The 22,509-nt window shown below is 44.0% G+C and overlaps 1 protein-coding gene across 9 annotated transcripts in view; it reads left to right on the forward strand.

Annotated features, from left to right (window-relative positions):
- Pde4b (phosphodiesterase 4B) overlaps positions 1-22,509 on the forward strand; it is a 541,549-nt gene that overhangs the window by 420,672 nt on the left and 98,368 nt on the right. For 8 of the 9 annotated variants that reach the window (XM_087212653.1, XM_013070989.3, XM_087212650.1 and 5 more), the window contains 3 exons: positions 2,027-2,221; positions 15,226-15,262; positions 15,384-15,454. In XM_087212653.1, coding sequence (XP_087068779.1) covers positions 2,027-2,221; positions 15,226-15,262; positions 15,384-15,454 — 303 coding nt within the window. Of the gene's footprint in view, positions 1-2,026; positions 2,222-15,225; positions 15,263-15,383; positions 15,455-22,509 lie in introns of those variants that run through there. The other variant, XM_021255585.2, reaches the window with a different exon arrangement.

Below are 22,509 nucleotides of genomic sequence, written 5' to 3' on the forward strand. Positions count from 1 at the left end.
GGTTGTCTGATGGGCTTTTTGGTTTTTTGGGGGTTTTTTGGTTGTTTTGTTTTGGTTTGGCTTTTGGTTTTTTGAGACAAAGTCTCAACATGTAGTTCAGGCTGGCCTTGATCTCGTTATGCAGCCCAGACTTGCTCAGTGATCCTCCTGCCTCAGCTTTCCAAGTCCTGATCAAGAGCATTTTTTTTTAGTCCAGAGAATGAAAGGAAATCACACTCCACTGTCCCGTGGCCAATTCTGGAACTCTGTGATTAGAGAAATCCAAAAATGTGAAGAAACAAGTTGGAGGACTTTGGTCTTCCATTGCCCTATCTACAGATTATAATTGATCCCTCCTGCACCCCGTATCTGTGGTTTCACTTTGCTCAGTTTCTGTCACTGCAGTCAGCCATGGTTCAAAAATATTAAGTGGAAAATTCCAGAAGTAACTAGTTCATAAGTTTAAAATAATTTGAGTATATTGTAAAAGTTATCCTAGTTTATTAGTATTTGCTATTAATCTCTTACCATGCCTACTTTATAAATTAACCAATGTCATAGATATGTATCTCTAGGGGGAATGTATTATATATAGGATTTGTCACCCTCTGTGTGTCAGTGAGGTCTTAGAGCATTTCCCCCATGGAGGAGGGAGCGGGGGAGCTCCTATTCTAGCCTGTTACTATAAGCAAGGCATCTGTATGTTCTTAAGTCCTATGTACCTCAAGTGTAGAGTAGAATCATATTATCTACGTCACAGGCTTTTTAGGATTAAATGAAGTAATACATTAGAAAGCTCTTTGCAAAATGAAGAACTGTAAGCAAAACCCACCCAAAGAGAACTGCATTGTCAGAATTAGTGAAAGAAAGGAACAAAAAACATAGAAAAAATGATGGCAGCTGGATTCTGAAGGAAGCTAGCTATTGAGGTCCAAGTTGGAAAGGTGCTATCCGAGCCCCACATCCCTCTTCAGGTGTTAGCTGGGGAGCAGTGTGTCATACAGAGAAGTGCTTGGGTCCAGCTTGGGTCCAACTTGCTGTCCCCTGAAGGCCAAAGGGGGTCGAATATACAAGAAAAATGCATTTGAACCCATAAAGGAGAACATGGGCGGCACACAGTGCCGAAGGAAATACCAGGATAGGGAGAGAAAACAACAGACAGAACTGCTACTGCTTCTGTCTGTACATTCATTGGTCAGAGCTTGTTCAAATAATTGTGGGCTCATAAGGAAGGAAAACTCACTGAAGTCATTTGTAGGAAAATGGCTGCACCTGGGGCCATAATGTTAGGTGGGAATAAATCAGAGACACGAGCTTCATATTAAATATCACATGGTTTCTCTTACAGGAGAAGCCCTAAATATGAATAAATTAAAGAGCAAACTAAAAGACAGATGATAGGTAAGGGGAAGGTGGCTGTTTTGCAAAAGGGACAGAGATGGAGTGAAAGGGCAGGAGGGGCAAGGAAGAGCAGGAAAGAAGCCCACCAAGCAAATCTGGGCTCGAGAGCACCTACTCGGTGTGAGGGAGGCGCCAGTAGTCTCGCTTTGGCCCCACCAGAGCCTGCTAGGGCCTCCTCCTCCCAGAGCAGCCCTGAAGGGGAATCTGCCTTTATCAGATCGATTAAGTCACTTTCTGCAAGCTAAACTTGCACATGAATATGAAATCTCAGGCCCCATCTAATCAAATAGTGCATGTTGTCAGGATAACATTTTGTTCCCGAAACACTTAGAAATATGCACTGAGTCTTAGCGAGGCTGTGACATTCACTCGGGCAGCAAGACTGTCCTGGCCTGACAGCTCCATGTCTCACAATACTCTGGGGGCTAGGGTTCACCTTCTGGGTCACTGTTGACAGGTAGGGGACCTGGGCAGACGACTGTGTGTGACTTGGCTTCCTATACACAAAATGGGAATAGTGACAGCAGCTTGGAACCGCTTTGAGGGTCACAACTGTTGGTGAAGTCTCCAGCCTGATGGACCTGCCACGCATGGCCTCCTCCCCTGTGACTTTCACGTGACCGGAGTGTCCTGCTTTCTCTTTCAGCTTTGACGTGGAAAATGGCCCTTCCCCTGGTCGGAGCCCGCTGGACCCCCAGGCCAGCTCGTCCTCGGGGCTGGTGCTCCACGCCACCTTTCCCGGGCACAGCCAGCGCCGAGAGTCCTTTCTCTACAGATCAGACAGCGACTATGACCTGTCTCCAAAGGCCATGTCGAGAAACTCGTCGCTTCCAAGCGAGCAGTAAGTACACTGGTTGCCTGTTTCTAGTCTCTAACTCGCCTCACCGTCCAGCCTGTCACCCCTGCAGCTGCAGCTGCGCCCCCTCTAATCCCCTCACCCCAGGGCAGAGGCGGGGAAGGAAGCCAGAGGTGAGAAGGCCACCTGTCCCAAGCCGCCCACCCTCTGCAGCCCGTGGATCTGTAGCCCCCGCCCCCGAGGGCTACAAACCTCAGACGCTGTGTTCACCTCACATCCGTAACTGATACTTTCAAATTTTTTTCATTGAGCTTCATTTCCTGAACTGCTGAATCGTTTATGGGATGAAGACTTTAACACATTTTGCGAATCACACTTGAATTTTCAGCTGCTTGTGCAATTCGCATGAGGCTCCTCCAGGAGAGAAGAAAAATGATGGTTGGTCACTTGCATTCTCTCTCACCAGCCTTTGCTTGGTGGCATTTAACTAAGTTGTCATCCAGCCAAACACCAGGGCCCCTCTGGAGCCCCCCCCCACAGTACCCACTTGACTGACACCTCCGTGGCGACACAACACACTCCTTTGCCCTGAGATGTTTTTGTTTTGCTGCTATTAAATGCAGATCTCTAATTTTTACTTAAAGAACAATAGCAGGGCTGTATTGCTTGTTTATTAGATTTCTCAAGTCAAATAAAATTGGCTGCTGAAATCCTTGCCTTAAAGGTTTCTGGGCACACATACAAATGTTTTTAATATCATATATTGTAAAAATATTAGTAGTTCCCTAAAGTTGCCAGCCTGGAAAATTCCACTGGGTTCTCTTCTTCTATTAGACAGACAGCCAAAAATGTTCACCTTCTTGTGGTGTGGAGAGGGGACACTTTAAACTATAGCAGCAAAAAAGGGTCCCCCACAGCATTTTTGCTGACAAATTTTAATAAAAGACTCCAGCCCTAAAATATTTCAATCATGGTATGCCCCAAATTTAACTTATTTTTTTTCCATTCATTTGGCAAATATTTAGTGAAACCCTCCTATGTGTGATGCAGTATGCCAGACTATGCATAAAAGATGAATGAAACAGAGGGGAAATCACTGATGAATGAAAAACAAATTCATCCACCAAAAGTTTGTAGGTGATTGAGGTGATTACAGGTAAATAGGAGCAATGAAAGGAACACACAGGTACACATACAACTCTGCAGAGCAGAAGGAAACCAACATCTAATGATCATTTACCCTACTACTGGAGTTCTTCACATGTTATCTATGCTACCATCATAGCAGCTGATGAAATGGGGTCCCTGAGAGATTAAGCATGCCTGTATTTTATGCTATATCCTGTGGTGTAGCTAAGGGCGATTGTATTAGATCCATTATTTGTTCCTATAACAAAATAGCTGAGACTAGACAGTTTACAAAGAAAAGAGGTTTGCTTGACCATCTTTCTAGTGGCCTGAGGGTCTAAACAGCATGGCCCCTGACTGGGCTCTGACTGCATCTCAATATGGCCAAGAATGAAAAGGAAGCTAGCCATGTGCAGAGGGAGCCATGTGTCTGTGATAGCCCCATTCTCATGAGAATAACTCACTCTGCGAGAGCTACACTAACCCCTTCTGATGGCAGCACCCAGTGACCTAGTTACCTCCTACTATGGCCCACTGCTGACCTCCTTTACCTCCAGTGTCACTGTGCAGGGGACCAAGCTTCTAGCATGGGACCCTTTGTGGGACAGACCCAAACCTTATCCAAACCCTGGCAGTAACCATAGGAAAACTGTTTGGACTCATTTTTGTCTGTGTCCTTTAATCTGAAAGTGGCATCTGGCTAGCAGGTGGGTCACAGAGCAGTGCAGAGCAGAGGGACCGAGGCCAGAGGAGAGCTGGCCACCTGCCAGGTCTCATGCACACATGCCATCCCCACTGAGGGGAAGTGGCTCTGGACAGTGACTGTGCTGGGAATTCTCTCCTCCACCAAGATCAACAGCTTTCTGCTGCCATTGTGATAAACCATGGATGTGGTGAGCTCAAAGGAATGGGAAGTTTATTCACATGTCATTTGAAGAGAAGAGATGAGCTTGGGAAGAGGTCATTCTGAAGATCCATTGCCAAGCAGGGCTCCTCAGACCCACACTGAGCACCACGGTGCATCTCGAGGTGCATCTCACAGAAGACACTGGCGAGATCCTAGACTAAACTCCAGTGTTTCCTTATGTGGAATCGAAAGGTGTAGAACATTCACACTTGAAGAGATCTTAAAGATCACAGTTCAGCTCAATTTGTAGCTGTCAGACAGAGCTGCTGGCCTGTGTGCCCGGGTGTCCAGGGTCCCTGACACTCACAGTTCACCCCATTTGCAGTTTTCACTAAAACCAGTGAAATTCCCTCCCTGACTTCAGAACCTACATAGTATTGCCAGCTTTAACTTTATGCAAATAAGGGTTATATATGTAAATCACATGGTATATTCCTCACTTTCTAAATATAAGGACTTTAAGAAACAAACATAGGGAGAGGCCCCTGGCACCAAGCAACTGAGCCTTTCAGGCTGCAGTACTACTGACCCCAGTGTAGAGGAGCAGAGCCCCACCTAGCACTGAGGAGGTGAGCAGCGCAGGCTCCAGCAGCAACCCCATCCCCCCTGCCTTGAAATGAAAACAAGTCTCAAAACCAGACTTCCAGATCACCTAAAGCAATCCCAAATGGAAATGATATGGAACAATCTGATACTCAACCACCTGGACTCCCTGAACTGGCAACAAAAGAGGATCTGGAAAAAATGAAATCAGAAATAATTTCTCAGATAACAGCAAAGATTGTGCCCATAGTGCAAGACATTATTAATAAATCTAGAGAGGACACAGATTAAAAAAAAAATAGGGGAGCTGAGGAACATGGTGGAATCCCACCATAGGAAACAAATGGAATCCATGAAACAGATGAAAACAGATCTCCAGGAGATTAAAAGCTCCATTGAAAGTTTAAACAGAAAAATGAGCCAGCGAGAGGACAGAATTTCAGATATAGAAGATAAGACTGCAAACAGTGACCAGGAAAAGAAAAATTTCTTTAAAATAGTAAGGGACCATGAGTAATCAATCCAGCAGCTGCTAGATGATTCAAAAAAGAATAACATATGACTGAGCAGAGTCAATGAAGAAACAAGAGAGAATGCAGACAACATAAAAAAACTGTTCACAGAAGTGATGGCAGAAAACTTCCCAAGCAGGGGAAAAGAACTTGACATACAGATAAGTGAGGCATATAGGACTCCAACTAGCCTTGATCAAAAAAAAAAAAATCTACACATTGGCATATAATGAAGATTCCAGAAACCCAACAGAAGAACAAAATTCTACAAGCAGTTAGAGAAAAGAAGCAAATCACATACAAAGGAAAGCCCATCAGAATCACAGCAGACTTTTCAATGCAAATCCTCAAGGCAAGAAGAACTTGGAGTAACATATTTCAAGCCCTAAAGGAAAACAGCCTCCAACCCAGATTGATGTACCCTGCAAAACTATCTTTCAAAACTGATGCAGTGGGGCTGGGGATTTAGCTCAGTGGTTCCACCAACTGACTCGCAAGCACAAGGTCCCAAGTTCAATCCCCAGTATGAAAAAAAAAAATTGCTGGAGAAATGAGATACTTTCAAGACAAAGAGCACTTTAGGAACTTCATGAATGCCAAACCAGCACTCCAAAAAATTTTAGACAATATCCTAGGAAAAGACAGTGAGGATCACAACCCCAGCAAGCCCAGCAGAATGAATCCATCAGGCATGACAAGGAACTAAACATAAGGGGGAGAATCCAACAAAAAGAAAAAGTCATGACAATGATAAGTCACTATGTATCAGTTATAACCATCAGTTTTAATGGTCTCAATTCACCAATCAAAAGAAATAGACTGGCAGAATGGGTCAAGAAGCAAGATCCAACAATATGCTGCATACAAGAAATACACTTAATTCAAAAAGAAATTCATACACTAGAAGTTAAAGGGTGAAAAACAATACTCCATGTATTGACAGGAACATGAAAAAAAGCAGGAGTAGCTATCCTCCTTGCAGATCAAGTCGATTTCAAACCAACACTGATTAACAGAGGCAAAAAAGGATACTACATCCTTGTAAAGGGAACAATCCAAGAGAAAGAGATGACAATCATAAATATATGTGCACCAAACAGTAGTGCACCCAACTATATAAAACAAATACTAACAGACATAAAACTCAAATAAGCACTAGTAAAATAGTAGTGGGAGACCTCAATACCCCACTGTCACAAATACTAGACAAAAAATAAACAACAAAATATGAGAACTCAATCAAACACTTGAACAAATGAACTTAACAGATGTTTACAGAGTGTCCCACCCCACAAAATCAGAATACACATTCTTTTCAGCTGCACACAGGAAGTTCTCCAAAATAGACCACATACTCACTCATAGAATATGTTTAAGTAAGTGCAAAGGAACTGAAGTTATCCCCTGTATATTATCAGATAACAGTGTGATAAAATTGGAGATCAATAGCAAAAGAAACTGCAAGAATGTCTTAAACACATGGAAATTGAACAACACACTTCTGAATAACCAATGGGTCACAGAGGAAATTAAAGAAGAAATCAGACAGTTCCTACAATTAAATGACAATGCCAGTACAACATGTTGGAATTTATGGAACACAATGAAAGCAGTCTTATGAGGGAAATTCATAGCAGTGAATACTCAAACAAAGCGACCCCAATTAAACAACCTGATGCTGAACCTCAAGCTTCTAGAAAAAGAGCAGGACAAACTCAAAGCCCATAGAAAGGAGGAAATTATAAAGATCAAGGCAGAAATCAATGCAATGGAGACTAAGAGAATGATACAAAAAATCAATGAAGCTAAGAGTTGGTTCTTCAAAAGAATAAACAAAATTGACAAACTCTTAGCCAACCTTATCAGAAAAAAGAAAGAAAAGACCCAAATCCACGCAATTAGGAATGAAGAGGATGAAATTACAATGGACCCAGGAGAAATCCAGAGGATCATCAATACCTACTTCGAGAACCTATATGTCAATAAAATGGAAAACACAGAAGAAATGGGCAGATTCCTAGATACATATGAATTACCAAAGTTGAATGAAGAAGACTTAAAATTCTAAACAACCCAATATCAATCAATGAAATTGAAAATGTAATTAAAATCTTACCAACTAAGAAAACTCTGGATCCTGATGGCTTCACTGCTGAATTCTACAAGACATTTAGAGAGGAACTACTGCCACTACTGTTTAAACTCTTCAATGAAGTTGAAAGGGAAGCAATACTCCCAAATTTATTCCTGGAAGCAAGCATCAGCTTGATCCCCAAAGCAGACAAAGACCCAACCAAAAAAGAGACCTATAGGCCAATCTCACTAATGAACATAGATGCAAAAATCCTTAATAAGATATTAGCAAATAGAATGCAGAAGATCATCAAGAAGATCATACACCCTGACCAAGTAGGATTTCATCCCAGGAATGCAGGGATGCTTCAACATATGGAAATCAATAAATGTAATACACTATATCAATAGAGCCAAGGACAAAAACCATATGATCATCTCCATAGATGCAGAAAAAGCATTTGACAAAATCCAACACACATTTATGATAAAAGCCCTACAAAAAATCAGAATAGACAGTCTCTACCTCAATCTGATAAAAGCCACCTATGAAAAACCAACAGCCAATATCATACTAAATGGTCAAAAACTGAAATCCTTCACACTAAAATCAGGAACAAGACAAGGATGTCCACTATCACCACTCCTGTTCAATATAGTTTTGGGAACATTAGCCACAGCAATTACAAAAGAGAAAGAAATAAAAGGAATAAAGATAGGAAACAAAGAAGTCAAATTGTCATTATTTGCAGATGACATGATATATAGAAGACCCCAAAATATATAGAAGACCCCAAGCACTCCACCAAAAGTCTTCAAGACTTAATAACCAAATTCAGGAAAGTAGCTGGATTCAAGGTCAACACAAAAAATCAATAGTTTTCTTCTACACGAACAACAGACTCACTGAGAGAGAAATAGGGCAAACAATTTCTTTTACAGTAGCATTCAAAAACCTGAAATACCTAGAAATCAACCTAACGAAAGAAATCAAAAACCTCTTCTCTGAAAACTATAGCACTCTAAAAAGAGATATTGAAGATGATATCAGACAATGGAAAGACATCCCTTGTTTGTTGGGTAGGAAGAATCAATATAGTGAAAATGGCCATACTTCCAAAACTGCTATATAGATTCAGTGCAATCCCAATTGAAATTCCAGCAGCATACTTCACAGACCTTGAGAAAACAATCCAAAAATTCATTTGGAACAAGAAGAGACCTAGAAGAGCAAAAGCAATTCTAGACAACAGAGGCATGGCAGGGGGTATCACGATCTCCAACTTGAAACTGCACTACAAAGTTACTGTGACAAAAACAGCATGGTACTGGCAAAGAAACAGACCTGAGGACCAGTGGAACAGATTAGAAGATGCAGAAACAACGCCAGACACACTCAGCCATCTCATCTTCAATAAAGGAGCCAAACACCCTCACTGGAGGAAAGATACCCTCTTTAATAAATGGTGCTGGAAAAATTTGGCTTCAACTTGCCAAAGATTAAAACTAGACCTATATCTTTCACCATGCACTAAACTAAAATCAAAATGGATTAAAGATCTAAATATTAAAACAGAAACGCTGAACCGGCTGGAACAGAGGTTAGGTAGAACTCTTGAAGACATTGGTGTAGGAAGATTTTATGAACAAAACCTCAGTCGCCGATGAACTAGCACAATCAACAAGTGGGATCTCTTCTTATTAAAAAGCTTCTGCACAGAAAGAGAAACTCACAATGAGGGAACCTGTTGTTCCTCAGAAAAAGGTCTACTATCTAGAATCTATTAAGAATTTTTAAAAATCAGACCTCCCAAATTTAAAGACCTAATCCAAAAATGGGCATCTGAAGTGAACAGACATTTCTCAGACAAAGAAGCAGAAATAGCAAATAAACATATGAAAAAGTGTTCAACATCACTGGTCATTCAAGAGATGCAAATGAAAACAATGCTGAGATTCCACCTCACTCCAGAAAGAATGGCTGCTATCATGAAATCAACCAATAACAAATGCTGGCAGGGCTGTGGGGAAAGAGGAACCCTGCTCCACTGCTGGTGGGAATGTAGACTGGTGCAACCACTGTGGAAATCAGCATGGAGATAACTCAAAGAACTAGGACTGGAAGTCCCATTTGACCTCGCTATTCCCCTGCTAGGGATCTTCCCCAAAGAATTAAAAGAATCATACCACAGTGATATATGTGCACCCATGTTCATAGCAGCATGATTTGTAATAGCTAAAACTTAGAAACAGCCCAATTGCCCATCAACTGGAGACTGGATAAAGAAAATGTGGTTTTTTAAAAATAAAATAGAGTACTACTCAGCCATAAAAAATGAGAAATTAGAGACATTTATTGCTAAATGGATGCACATTGTGGTGATACTCTTCAGTGAAATAAATGGGAGACATATGTGTAAATACCAAATAGTTTCTCTAGTGTGAGAAACTGAAAGTGTAAATAAGGACTAAAAGGTATAAAAGATAATGTGAAATAGGAAGAAAAGGGGCAAAGGGGAAGGGGAAGTGGGAGGGGTAGGGGAAAGGAAAGAAGGGAATGGAATTAATATGAGAAAATGAAAAAATGGAAACAAAGTCTTTGTAAATAGGGAGGGATGGAGGGGTTGAAGGGAGGGCAGAGGAAGGGGGAAAAATAAGAACCAAGAGAGACTATGTAAAGGTGCAAATTTCCAAGGATGAATGTCATTATATTGTACACCTAAAATGTACCAATAAAATTAATTTTTAAAAAACCAAAAGAAAAGAAACGATTGTAGGAAGGGCACAGTCCCATGGTACTGGGCAGCCTCGCACAGGAAGGCCTATTTGACCACACGGTACCATCTGTTCCAAATCACCGATGACACCATGTGTTAAAGGTTTGGGCGTGAGCCAGCCCTCGATTTTGTTTTGAAAATATTTCAACATTACAGCAAAAAACTTCTTTATGTTTGTCAGTTTAGGATTTAGGAGCTTACATTTCTCACTAGGACAAAAAAGTAGAATTTGAACAATGTCCAGATTCTTCTGGCATTTCATTTCATCAATTTCACACAGGCATCCGGCTCGAAACTGAAGCAATGTTTGTGAAGCTTCTCCTCCCCATGATTCCCCTTCAGGAAGGACTGAAAAAAATAGAGGAAGTGCAGCTCCTGGGCTTCCCACTGCCTCCCCTGTCTCCTGCCAATAGGCCCAGGACGGAGATGGCCGTGACAAAGCCAGAGTCCCGTGGGGCAGCCCCGGAGGGCTGCAGGAAGCGCCCTCCACGGCACCCTTAAGCCAGCACAGGGCAACCGTGCACCTCACGGAGGCAGGTGACTGAGCCCTAATCATAGAGGAAACACTAGCTTTGGATCATTTCTCCTGTGAAGTCTTTCAGAAGAGTCAGAGGAGATTATGGTGGAGAGAATACGTATAAGAATAAAAAATGTGAATGGAGAAGTAGAAATGGCTGTGACTTTCAGCGACAGAGGAGAGATCACAATAAGCCTGTCTGGTAAAGGGAAAGATTACCATGGGGTCCCAAGGGAAGTTTCAGACACCTTCCTAGATGTGGCAATGGTCTACGGGTTTCTCTCCAGTCTCTGCCTCCTTGTCATCGCTAACTTAATGCCTCCGTACGCTGAGACAGATTTCCCAACGGGAACATGAAGTTCTAGAAACCAGGGAGGTTTGCTCTATTACCCGGAACTCTGGCAGGATCGCCCCTGGACAGAGGAGCCTGGATTATCCACCTGCCAAGCCATGGGGAAGGAGGCTGCACGCTGTGTGCACTGGGTCATCCTGTCCGCAAAGTGCACAGACCCAAGGAGCTGCTAAAACTGCCTGAGCACTAAGTGACTTCTCGAAAGCTTTGTCAAGGAAAGGCCTAGAACCAAGAGGAAAAGCACAAACACAATAGCCCACTCAAAAGTAAGGTTTTGTTGATGGATGGACTACCCAGACAGTACAATGAGGGTTCTATAACTCCAGTTACCAGCTGGACAGTGAGACACAGGATCTCTTTTGTGGGCTCTAAATTTAGAAAAAGACACATTTATGGGTCATTGCCTATGTTTTACGTACTGTGTGAAGCCCATTCTAGTTCCTTGAGTCTCCATATCCCCGCGTGGTAAGTGCTGTAATGTTCTCACTGGACTGATTAGGGCATTGGGGGCGTCAAATGGGAACCAAAGCTTGAACCAAGGGGTCTGGGAGGCTGAGCTGTGTGTGCATCCAACACGTAAACTCTAAGGGAGGCTGAACACGGAAACAATGCTCCAGTCTCAGCTCCACCTACCTTGCCAGCTATTAGGAGGGTCTTACTGACCCTTTTAATAGAGATTTACTTAAATGTAGGCACTTGGCTAGCGGGTTTAGGAAGCGTGGTGTTCCCACCTGGGCCAGGAAGGCACAGAGGTTCAGAGAGGAGCGGGCGGGGCAGGCGGTGCTGGCTGACTGGCTCTAGCTGGGGAGCCCTGTGGGGAGCCCTGTGGGGAGCCCCAGCTCCTGTGGCTGAGGCAGAGGCTGTGCGGAGGGGGACTGCTGAAAGAGGAGGCTGGAGAACGAAGAAAGGGCTTGTGGCGAAAGACCTAGGAGTCGCCCTTCACGCTGCCTGCAAGCTGTGGGCGGCTGCCGTGGCTTTGAAAGCAGGAAAACATGTTCTCAGGGGTTCTCTGACGGCGCTGTGAAGGGAGGTCTGGACGGACAGTGGACGGGCTGAAAAACCAGAGGAGACGCTACGAGGTGTGCACAGAACAGAGCACAGGTTTCTGCCCCCCCGGAGCGGGCCCAGTGGTCCCCTAAGGCCGATCGTGAGAGGAGGGAAAGGGAAGTTTCAGGTTTGGCCAACAAGATTCGCAGTTGCGTCATTCCCTGGGACGAGGGGCTTTCTTTTATCCCGTGAGATAGGTCTGTGAAAGCACTTGGTAAACGACAGGGTACAATGTTAACTCGAGCTCCCCTGACTGCAGTGTGGGCAGGGCGGAGTGTCTTGAAGAAAATCTCATGCATCAGGAAGTAGACACGCGACACTCCGGACGACAGTAAAGACGTCTACTAAGAATGCGCGTCACGGTGGTGAAATACAGGAGATGGCTTTCTGTGCCGACCACTGTTGCTGGGAATGACACACATACAGAACTCACTCAATTCTCACAGGAGCACATCTTACAGATGAAATTAAGACAGAAGAGGTTGCTATGGTCATAGCAGGGAATAGTGCAGCTGAGGAGCAAACCGGGCTGTCTTGCTCCAAAATCTGAGCTCCTAACCCGTCTTTCTGTAGACAGACTAACATCAGTCCCAGGAAAAGTACAAATACAGTTATGTGTGTAGGGAAGACAGAGAGGCGAAATTAGCTGATAAAATTGAGAGTCTAGGAGTGAGAAGCAGCATTTTGCTCTCCGGGAAACCATGTCCTTCCTTCAAGCAGACCCACGCGAAATCCCAAGACCCAGCTACACAGAGGGAACTGTCAGAGGAGGTCTCGCGGCCCGGGGTTCTGTAGGAGTGTAAATGCCAGATTTGTCACTAGAGGGTGCTCGTGCCATGCTTCTGGATATCTGGGCTAGTTCCTGAGGAATTTGCCTTCTCTGGCGGTTTGGGAAGTTCAGGAACATCAGTTTCCATTAACAAGGTTTTTGCTATTCTGATGCCAGAGCACTCTTCATTAGTAATATATCAAACCACTGTTTTTAAAAATTCAGAGTATTTCTATAATCTGTAGAGGTTTTTTTCCTTGTAATTTGTTCCCTGATACTTATTACAAATTATCTGATAATCTATCTAGCAGTCATTGTCCTACATACACTATCTTTTGCAACTTAATGCTTTTAGGAAGTCAATGCTAGGGAACTACCAATCTGCCTCCTGCATCTAAGTGGTTTCTTCTCAACTTGAAAAAAATCCCGTAATGATGCATTCATGTTGATATCATGCCCTATTAATATTTATCATTAGTTCATACAACATTTGTAACTCCACAGTTAATTCATCAGTACACCAGCTCTAGGCCCTGCATACGTAGGAGCGTTTGCTTATATTATTTCACTTCAGTAGGATATTTGCACTTCAGGAGTCCAAGAGTCAGAGAAGATCTGCTTGACCCTCGGTTCATTGCCTCGTCTCTCACTTCATCCTGGCGTCCCATGAACAATGTGAATTTCACACCAAGAACATGAACGAATGGCCAGACTTCTCATTCACCTCACAAATCCGTCTCCAGAAAGTAGCCTGGGAAGGGCAGTGTTCGATACAGCTCACCACAGCACACTTATCACAACCGCTCCTCTCCTCTTCTTACTCTCTTTTTAGGGTGCACTGAGGGTACCCTGAGGTTCTTGTCCTTTTCCTCTCTCCGTCTGACCACCTAAGCTTGTTCAGAGTTCTCCCATCCGATGCCTCTGTCCTGCCATTTGCTCATTGGTAGCATCTGCGTCTTGCCTTTTTAAGGCCTGCTCCTCCACCACCACTCACTCTATCAATCTCTCTACCTCCTCCAGCCCTGATTTACCTCTCCTGTGGACTCAATTAAGCATCCATTGTTTGTATTTCTCAGCCTGGATTTATGTTTGTTAGTTTTTTAAAATATTTTTTCTGTCTCCTCTAGTGGTTTTGATTTTGAGGAACCAAGATTCTATATGATGTGATTTGTCAACCTTGCGCTGCCTTCATAATGTAGGAAGTGTAGTGATTAAAAGTACAGATTTGGGCAGTAAAAGAGCCTTGTGCTAGGTAAGAACTGCTAAACTGCTCTGACGCTTTGTGTTAACTGTAACAGGGAAATGTTAAGAACATTGCTCCACCACTGTGTTGCAAAAATTAAACGAGACAATGCACACAGGTCTCCCAGGTAGCAATCACACCAAGAATGCTTCCTCTTAATAGTATGCTTTCTGTGGTCACCATTCAAAGTGAGAGCGCGAGAACTTCACTGGACTGAATTGAAGGGAACTTTAGCTGAAGACAAAGGCACAAAAGCCCATGTTTCCTAGGACCATGTGCAAAAGCCTGGTTGGAGAAGAAACTGAGAAGGAGGTCGTGTGTGATGCTCAGCTCGGGGTCACTGGCCACCCGCAGTGGCTGACTCAGGGCGGGTGTTTAATGCTTGTTGATTGCACTCATACATGTGGTGAAGCCAGCTTTGAGGAGAAAGGAGGGGTCGGTGTCCCCAGCTCCTGTACTATTGTTAATTGGCCTGACCTTGGGACTTGGGCCAACCTGCTCCTAAAACCTTCCACAGGGAGCTCGCCTCCAGTGAGCAGGTGCTAGAGAAAATGCATCTCTGAAGACGCATTTGTGACCAGTCCAGAGTACAGATGTACAAAACATGAGGTTCAGCTTAATCAGGTCTCGAGGCCCGAACGAGAGACAGTGGATGGGCACAGTCTGTCTGTACACTCCCATTGAAAGGTTTTCTGGGGTACTTTAAGAAAAACATATGTCAACAATAAAAAAGTAATGGAATTCCCAGACAGAAATCTGTGTTTAAATGGCATTAAAGCTGTGGTTTAAATCAACAAAAGCCAGGAAATTCAAAGTTACCCTTTATCCAGACTGTTATACCATTTTTCCAATGCTGTGCGTGTGTGCCTCAGAACAGCCTCCCTCCGAATTCCCTGGCTCTGGCAGCCGAAATCTGCAAGTGGCTTTGAATTACAGTGCCTGGGTCTGCCCTAAAGGGACTGCACCCCCGGGTGCGCTGGCTTGTGGAGGCTTTTATGTGATATCACTACAAATGTGGGCATCCTGGACTTGCTGCTGCCCCTCTTTCTTTAAAGCCTTGGGGTCTGCATTTTTAGCTGATCGTGGGTCTGGGCAGGTGATGGAGTCTGTCCTTACTGCTTACACATTGCAGTTATAAGTGGACAGCATTTTAAAACATTTCTTTTCCCTCTTTCCACTAGACATGGCGATGACTTGATTGTGACTCCTTTCGCCCAGGTATGTATCGTGCTCACCTGTTCACTCTCCCCTGCCCCCGGGGTGTGGTTTCTAACTGTGGCCTCTGAACCTGGCATCGGGCCCCTTTTGTCTTAAGCTGTCTGAAATATTTTCCTCCTAGGTGCTTGCCAGCTTGCGAAGTGTGAGAAACAACTTCACTCTACTGACAAACCTTCAAGGAGCATCCAACAAGTAAGCACTGATTTTTGTGGCGTTTTGAATTCCTTCCATTAGAGCAGGAAACACTGAGCAGCATTGAAAAGCACACACAACTATTGCATGGAAACTCGCCCTCCGAGCTAAGCTAGGCTAACTACACAAGGAAATTCGAAAATGAGATCAAGCACCACAGGAATTGGGAGCAGGTTAGAAATTGCTAGAAATTATCTGGTTTGTGTTTTATTGATTTTTATAACCTTAACACTTAGCACACAGTGGAGTCAATAAAATGAGAGGAGGCATTTTTTTGTGTCATATATTTGCCGCTTTGGCAGTAATGATCATAAATGCTATTAAAAACATTTTTCTATAAGAAATTAATGAATTCAGAGGCCCCCTCAAAGTTAAAAATACTCAGAAATTCAAGTCCAAGTTACTGTGGGTTTTTTCCCTTGGATAACATATAAAAAGTTCATGCAGTTTGATGAAAAAGAGTGGAATTGTATTCTCTTCTGCCCCCAACTATATAATGACCTTGGTCATTTCAACTAACATTGCTGACTCCTGGTATCCTCATTTGTGAGGTACAAATGCAGAATGAACTTGTTCCCTCCAGGAACTTTCTCCTCCAAAATCATTCTGGTCTATGTGCCTAATCTAAGTACTATGAAATTCGCATTTCTGCATCTTGACAAGATCAGCACAGTCTCTGAGGGTCATAGAACCCGTGATCCTGGAATGGTGAGGCCGAAGGAGGCCTTGAAAACCACTCATTTAGCCAGGTGTGGAGGTGCACGCCTGTGAGCCAGCACTCTGGGAGGTTGAAGCAGGAGAATCCCAAGTTCAAGAGCAGTCTGGGCAACTTAGCCACTTAACAAGACCCGGTCTCTAAATGAAAAAAAAAGAAATTAAATGACTGAGGATGTAGCTCAGTGTGAAGGTGACAGACAGACAGACAGACAAACACACACAACCATTCATTTAACTTCTTTGTTTTACTGGGAGATAAACCCAAACCCTCTGGAATACAACAACTAGCAAACAAATATATCATAAGCTAGAGACATGTTAGAGCCAAAACCTAAATCTCCTGATTTTTCAGCCAGTGTTCACTACAGCGTATCCTATCTCTGCAACTTTCGTAAAGTTATCCTCAACCCTGTTTCGCTTTCATCCAGGACTGTATAGACTGAGCTGAAAAGCAAGGGTGAAGTCTGCTTTCGATGATGACTTCCACCGTCCTCTAACTTGTCTTTGAGCCTCCTTGTGAGCTAACTAATTTTTGTACCCCAATGGGTCTTTTCCATATTGTTCCCTGCTCCTCTAAGTTCCTCTCTAAACTTGCAGCAGAGTAAACGTTTCTACATGCTGAGGGGTCAGTGTCGCTCTCCAGCTAAAGGCACTGTCACTGCTGGCCATCAGAGAAATGCAAATGAAAACCATGCTGAGATTCCTGGCTTACTCCAGAAAGCATGGCTATCATCAAGCAATCCAATGATAACAAATGCTGGAGAGGCTGTAGGGAAAGGGAGCCCTTCTATGTTGTTGTTGGGAATGAAAACTAGAACAATCACTATGGAAATCATTATGGAGAGTCTTAGAAAAACTAAACACAGAAATTCCGTTTAATCCAGATATTCCCCTTCTAAGTATCTTCACCAAAGAGGTAAAGACATCACGTTACAGGGATCCATGCACAGCCTTGTTTATAGCAGCACAACTCACAATAGCTAAATCTTGGAAGCAATCTCTATGTCCATCAACAGACGAATGGATAAAGCAGATGCGGTGTTTACACACAAGAAGTACCGCTTACTGCTCTGCCATGAAGAAGGATAAACTGGAGTCATTTGTGGGGAAATGCTGCACCTTTAGACCAGAATGCTGAGTGAAGTAAATCAGACACACGAACTTCAGCATCACATGGTTTCTCTTCTATGAGAAAGCTAAAATGTAAATAAAGAGCAAAATAAAAGATAGATAACAGGAAGTATGGAGACAGGTCTTTCTCAAGGGAGAAGGGGGTCAAGACAGGGATTGTGTTATGGGAAGATGTGTTAGGGAAGATGTGTTATGTACCTGTACTGACTCCACACAAGGAATGTCATCGTTATGACAGCAAACATGGACTAATAAAAAATAAAGTTCAAGTGCTAGTGTTTGGTACCCAAGACACCTGGTGACCCAGAGTGAGTTAGTGTGACTGAGAGTCAGCTGGATTTACTTCAGTGAAGTGTACAGGTTGAGCACTCCTCATCTGAAAATCCAAAATTGGAAACTTTTTCATCACCAACATGATGCTCAGAACTGAAAAGTCCCACACCTGACCTGGTGTGACGGGCTGCAGTTGACATACAGGTGCACTAAAATTATTGTATATGTGTGGAACATAAGATGAATTTTGTGTTTGGACTTGAGTTTCATCCCTAAGATCCCTCATTATGTATATGCAAATATTCCAAACAGGGAAAAACCCCAAACACTTCTGATCCTAGGCATTTTGAACAGGGGATTCTTAGTATATGAAACGTGGAGATGGTTCCACCAGCCTCCTTCAGAGTGGAATTCCTGTTTTTTCGTTTATTAACCCATACAACATGTACTTATTTAGTACATGCTTTTCGTTCACACTCGTATGTGGGATTAGCAAATATTTTCTGGCATCTACTCTGCTAAGCCCCAGTGATGTCATAGTGACCAAAGCAGACAAGGACTCTGCCTTTGGGAGTTTCCATCCATTCTAATGGGAAGTGGCCAGGATGGAGTGGGGAGCAATGTGACCAGGTCTCCGCCTGGTGGGATTAGGTGCGCCAGCTGTGGCCCTGTGGTTCCCTCCAGGCTCCCTTCTCCAACTGACCGCAGACTTCCTGTTCCCTCTTCTGGAAATGGCTCTTTGCAGGTCCCGGGGTCACTTGGCTGGATGTTGCCCACCTTTTGCAATATTATGCTGTCATGTCTAGTATTGCTTTTAGCAAGATGCTTTCTCTGGCCTTCCCAAGCCTGGCTGAGTGTCCCTTCTTAGGCCTGAGGGGATCTAAAGACCTGTTCCTCTCTCCTTATGGATCAGTGCCCATTTCTTCCCCTGATGGGGAAGACTTGTGTTTATTTTTCTTTAAATTTTCAAGAATTAATAGAATGTCTGACACCTAGTTTATACTCCATAACTATTTGTTGTACACATGAATTTGTGAATAAATAATTGTTGGAGAAAAGATCAACTAGGGAAAAAAACCGTAGAAGTGACACCTTCCCTGCCCCTGCCTCTTCTCTGTATAAATACGGCCCACGGACGGGTCACACTTACTGGCTTCATAACTCGGTTCTACCCTTTGAAAATTGTGTACTTGGGCAAATTAATTGCCTTCTCTAAATCTGTTTCCTAATCTGTAAAATAGAGTTGTTGTGATGATTAAGTGAGTTGATATTTCTAAAGCACTGAAAACATCATCTAGTACAATGACGGTGAGCTATTATGATTGATAGTTAATTTCTCTCGCTGAGTCCAGCAGCAGAGTAACGCTCTGGGGCTCTCATATCCGTCATCACAGTTCCGATCCTCATTCCTGATCTGCAGTGCTCTTCCCGCTCGAGGCACCTGTCCAGTCTTCTGGGCTCTGAGAAGAAGACCCTGGAAGGCTTTGGAACAGAAAGCGTTTTTGGAAGAGCCTAGAAAGAGGTGAAGGTCAGAGAGCCTAAAGGTAGAGACATCGGCTGAGCTGGAGTTTTTAGGACTGAACATGAGAGAGGACGCCCTGGACCAAAAGGATGAAGTAGGCTGGGGAGGAAGGATGGGCAAGGAAGCAGTGAAGGCTTCTAGAGCAACCTCAGACTCAGAGCTGCCATACTGCACAGCCCAAGACAGGAGAGGCCGTGGGCGTGGGGTCCTCCTCACAGTGGTATGGGGCGTGCGGCCTCCTCCTGCTGGGTAGTAAGCCACACCAGTTTCAGCTCTTTCTCAAGAACCAGGTCTACAGACAGCCTTAGTGGCTGGGCCACACTGACTTTTCGGGACCAAGTGCCTGGGGGCCGTGCTTGACCCAGAGCCATCCCCACAGTGCGGCAGAGGGCCACCCTCAGGTCGTGGCCCTCGTGTCAGCTTTGCTCCTTTGTGTAACCACAGTCACCAAGCAGAATAGATTTCCAACAGCAAGACAGCTGAATCAATTAATTTTTCTCGAATCCATCCCCGTATTTGTACAATTGATCCTGTTAGTAGTTTGAAGTGCTTCTTTATAACTAAGGCCAAACAACAGAGAGTGAAGGCAAGACGAATGTCCCTTGGCACCTCTCCCAAGGGAGACAAGATGTCTCAGTGTAGTGCAGGCTGAGGCCTAAGGGGTGGGTTTGGGCCACCAATAGTGCAGGTTAGAGAACTCAAGGTACATTCGATCCATTCTGCTCTATTCCTAGAAACTCAAGGCCCTAAAACAACACAAGAAAATGCCAGGGGCGGGGCTAAAGATAAGACATCTGCTAGGAGCAGATACCCCACACACACATACACACATGTGCACGCATGCACACAGGGTAACTTACACTGACAAATGCAACTGTAAGATTCATGGAATTCAGAAGTTCCTTTCTGGCCTATTTGACTTGGGTTCCAGGCTGCCACTCCCTGTCTTGACTGTAACCCTGAAGCAATAATTATGTCCTTGGAGTGGTTTTCATGAGACGTCTGGTTAGTGTGGTTTGTTGTATGAAAAGGAACTCCCATGAAGAACTATACTTCTCATAAGTTAAGGCTTCTTTTATCTTTGGGTCTTTGCTCTGCACAAAAGCTGTCCATTGTCTGCCGAGCTTGGCCACTCAAAGGGTGAAAATCTCCAATATCCCGTTGAGGTGATTTCTTTGCACTTCCATAAGCGGTCCTGTTGAGGGTTATTTGATTGGGCCTGCAGTTCTTGGCTGCAAATTAAAACCTACATTTCTTTTGTCCCAGGAGTTAAGTTTGAGAATGTGGCTTTCATCTAGCGTTGCTAACTCAGATGAGCATCCCTGAAGCATTTTCTGGCTTCCAGCATGTGCCCATGGAGTGGCCGTGGGTAGAGTGAGGGTGGCCACGTTCAGTCATTGGTAATCAGAGAATGGGGCTGGGAGCAAAGTACCCGCCTTTGTCATCCGACTCTGTCACTGCGCATCAGATTTCACCTGTGGCTGTCAGGAAATCACGTCACATCTTTGTAGCAACATTCTCCCAAAGCACTATTTTGTCAAAATGGATGAAATCTTTGGGAAAGAATTAATGACCACTTAAATTTTTGAGTGTGTATCTGAAATGTCTTTCATTGCTTTCTGTACTCTGGCCTGGAATTTTAATTAACTGAGAATCGTAAATTCTTGAGCATTCAGAACTGGAAAAATCCTAGCGAAATTTCTGCAGAGTAAATGAAGAAATAGATGGAAAACCTCTCACACAGGACCTAGCACACTGTAAATCAGTAGTAAATGTTCGTGGCTGCCTGCTCTCCCCTTGTGAGGAAGAAACTAAAAAGTTCAGTGAGTTGTGGCCATACTGCTCTCCTGTCGCCACTTACGCCAGCCAGGCATGTAACTTACTCTGACTCTTCCATTCATTAAGGACCACTGGAAATCAGACGAGCAAATTCATTTTCTCTTGCACACAATGCAGTTTGGTAGCTGGCCCTGTCAGGCTCCCAAGCAGTGCTGTGGCTTCTGGAAGTCATTCATTCATTCTGGATGTACTGAACCTCTTCTTTGTGGCAGGTGTCAAGAATAAGTGAGAAACCAAATACACACAGCCCCTGCCTTTCCGAAGCTTGTTCACAGAGATGCTTATATGAACTAGTAACTCTAAATAAAAACCATATTTTCAAAAGTAATTTCTGGGACAAAGGTACTTGTGTCATATGTATGATTTCTAGGTGGTCACTGAGAGAACAGAGTGCTGTAAGTAGCCACACTGCGAAGAAAATCGAAATTTCGGACACTGAAAACCTCCTAGATCGAGTGTCCTTTTGTACAAGTCCCTCTGGAATTCAGGCAGAGATGCAAAGCCAAAGTATCACGATGTGCTATGAATCTAGTGGACATTTATTGGATGCTTGCATTACCCCAAATATTACACTGGCTCACAGTAGTGCAGCTATGAATTCAACACAATCTTGGTTTACATTTCTCACGGGTGCACTGGGGAGAGAAAGGAAGATGGGAATTGCCATGGTGACAACAAAGGAATAGGATTGGGTGTAGGATACTGCGGAGCACAGGCTCGGGCCACTCAGGACAGAAGGGCACCCGAGGAGGTGCTGGGACATGTGAGTGAGTTAGCAACTTAAAGGGGGCAGGGGTTCTGTTCAAAATATACACAAAGGCACAGTCCCAAGGGAGCTCAGAGAGCAGAACCCAAACCCTCTGTGAAGAAGAAGCTGGCAAAACATTCACACCCACACCGAGTGACTGGCTCCGCCAGTACTTTTACATCAGTGCTTCACTTGACCAGCAGTCCGACAGCATGCTCGGAATGCACACTGTTCACCCGGAAGTTGATGGGTCTTGCACAGGAAAGAGGGAAAGGGGTCAGAACTACATCCTATTGTCAACAGGTCCTGGATTAGAGGTGCAGGCGTTATGACCTCTGTGAATTGTAACATGAGGAAATGACCCCAGAGGCGCAGATAGAACACCACAGCAGACCAGACCGTTCTCAGCTAAGAGGGTGACAGCCTTTGAAGAAGATGCTTGGCCTTTGAAGGCTGAAGGTCATATTTAGTGTAAGCAGAGCTTCCTTGCCCAACATAGAAACAGTTTAAGCAATGGTGGGAAAAGGACAGCACGTGTCCAAGGAAAGGAAGTGACCACGTTTGGCCTCAGCAGCATATAGTCAGTTCTTTCATCCACCCACCCATCCATCTGTCCATCCATCCATGTGTTCATTCACTCATTCACTCATTTTTTCTTCCACTCAATAATTATTACCCACTGCTTGGCAAATGAAGGGACATCCTTGGTGCCACCCTGGGACCCCATAGTGAATAATCATTTGCTGCCTACACAGAATTCACTGCAATCTAAGGAGCCTTCTATTGAATGCTAATTAGACAGTGCCTGTTTTCATCCCAATTTGA

Source organism: Heterocephalus glaber, unplaced genomic scaffold (genome assembly GCF_053883595.1).
Source record: "Heterocephalus glaber isolate CG9 unplaced genomic scaffold, H.glaber_assembly_v1.0 deba00001442, whole genome shotgun sequence".
NCBI lineage: Eukaryota > Metazoa > Chordata > Mammalia > Rodentia > Bathyergidae > Heterocephalus > Heterocephalus glaber.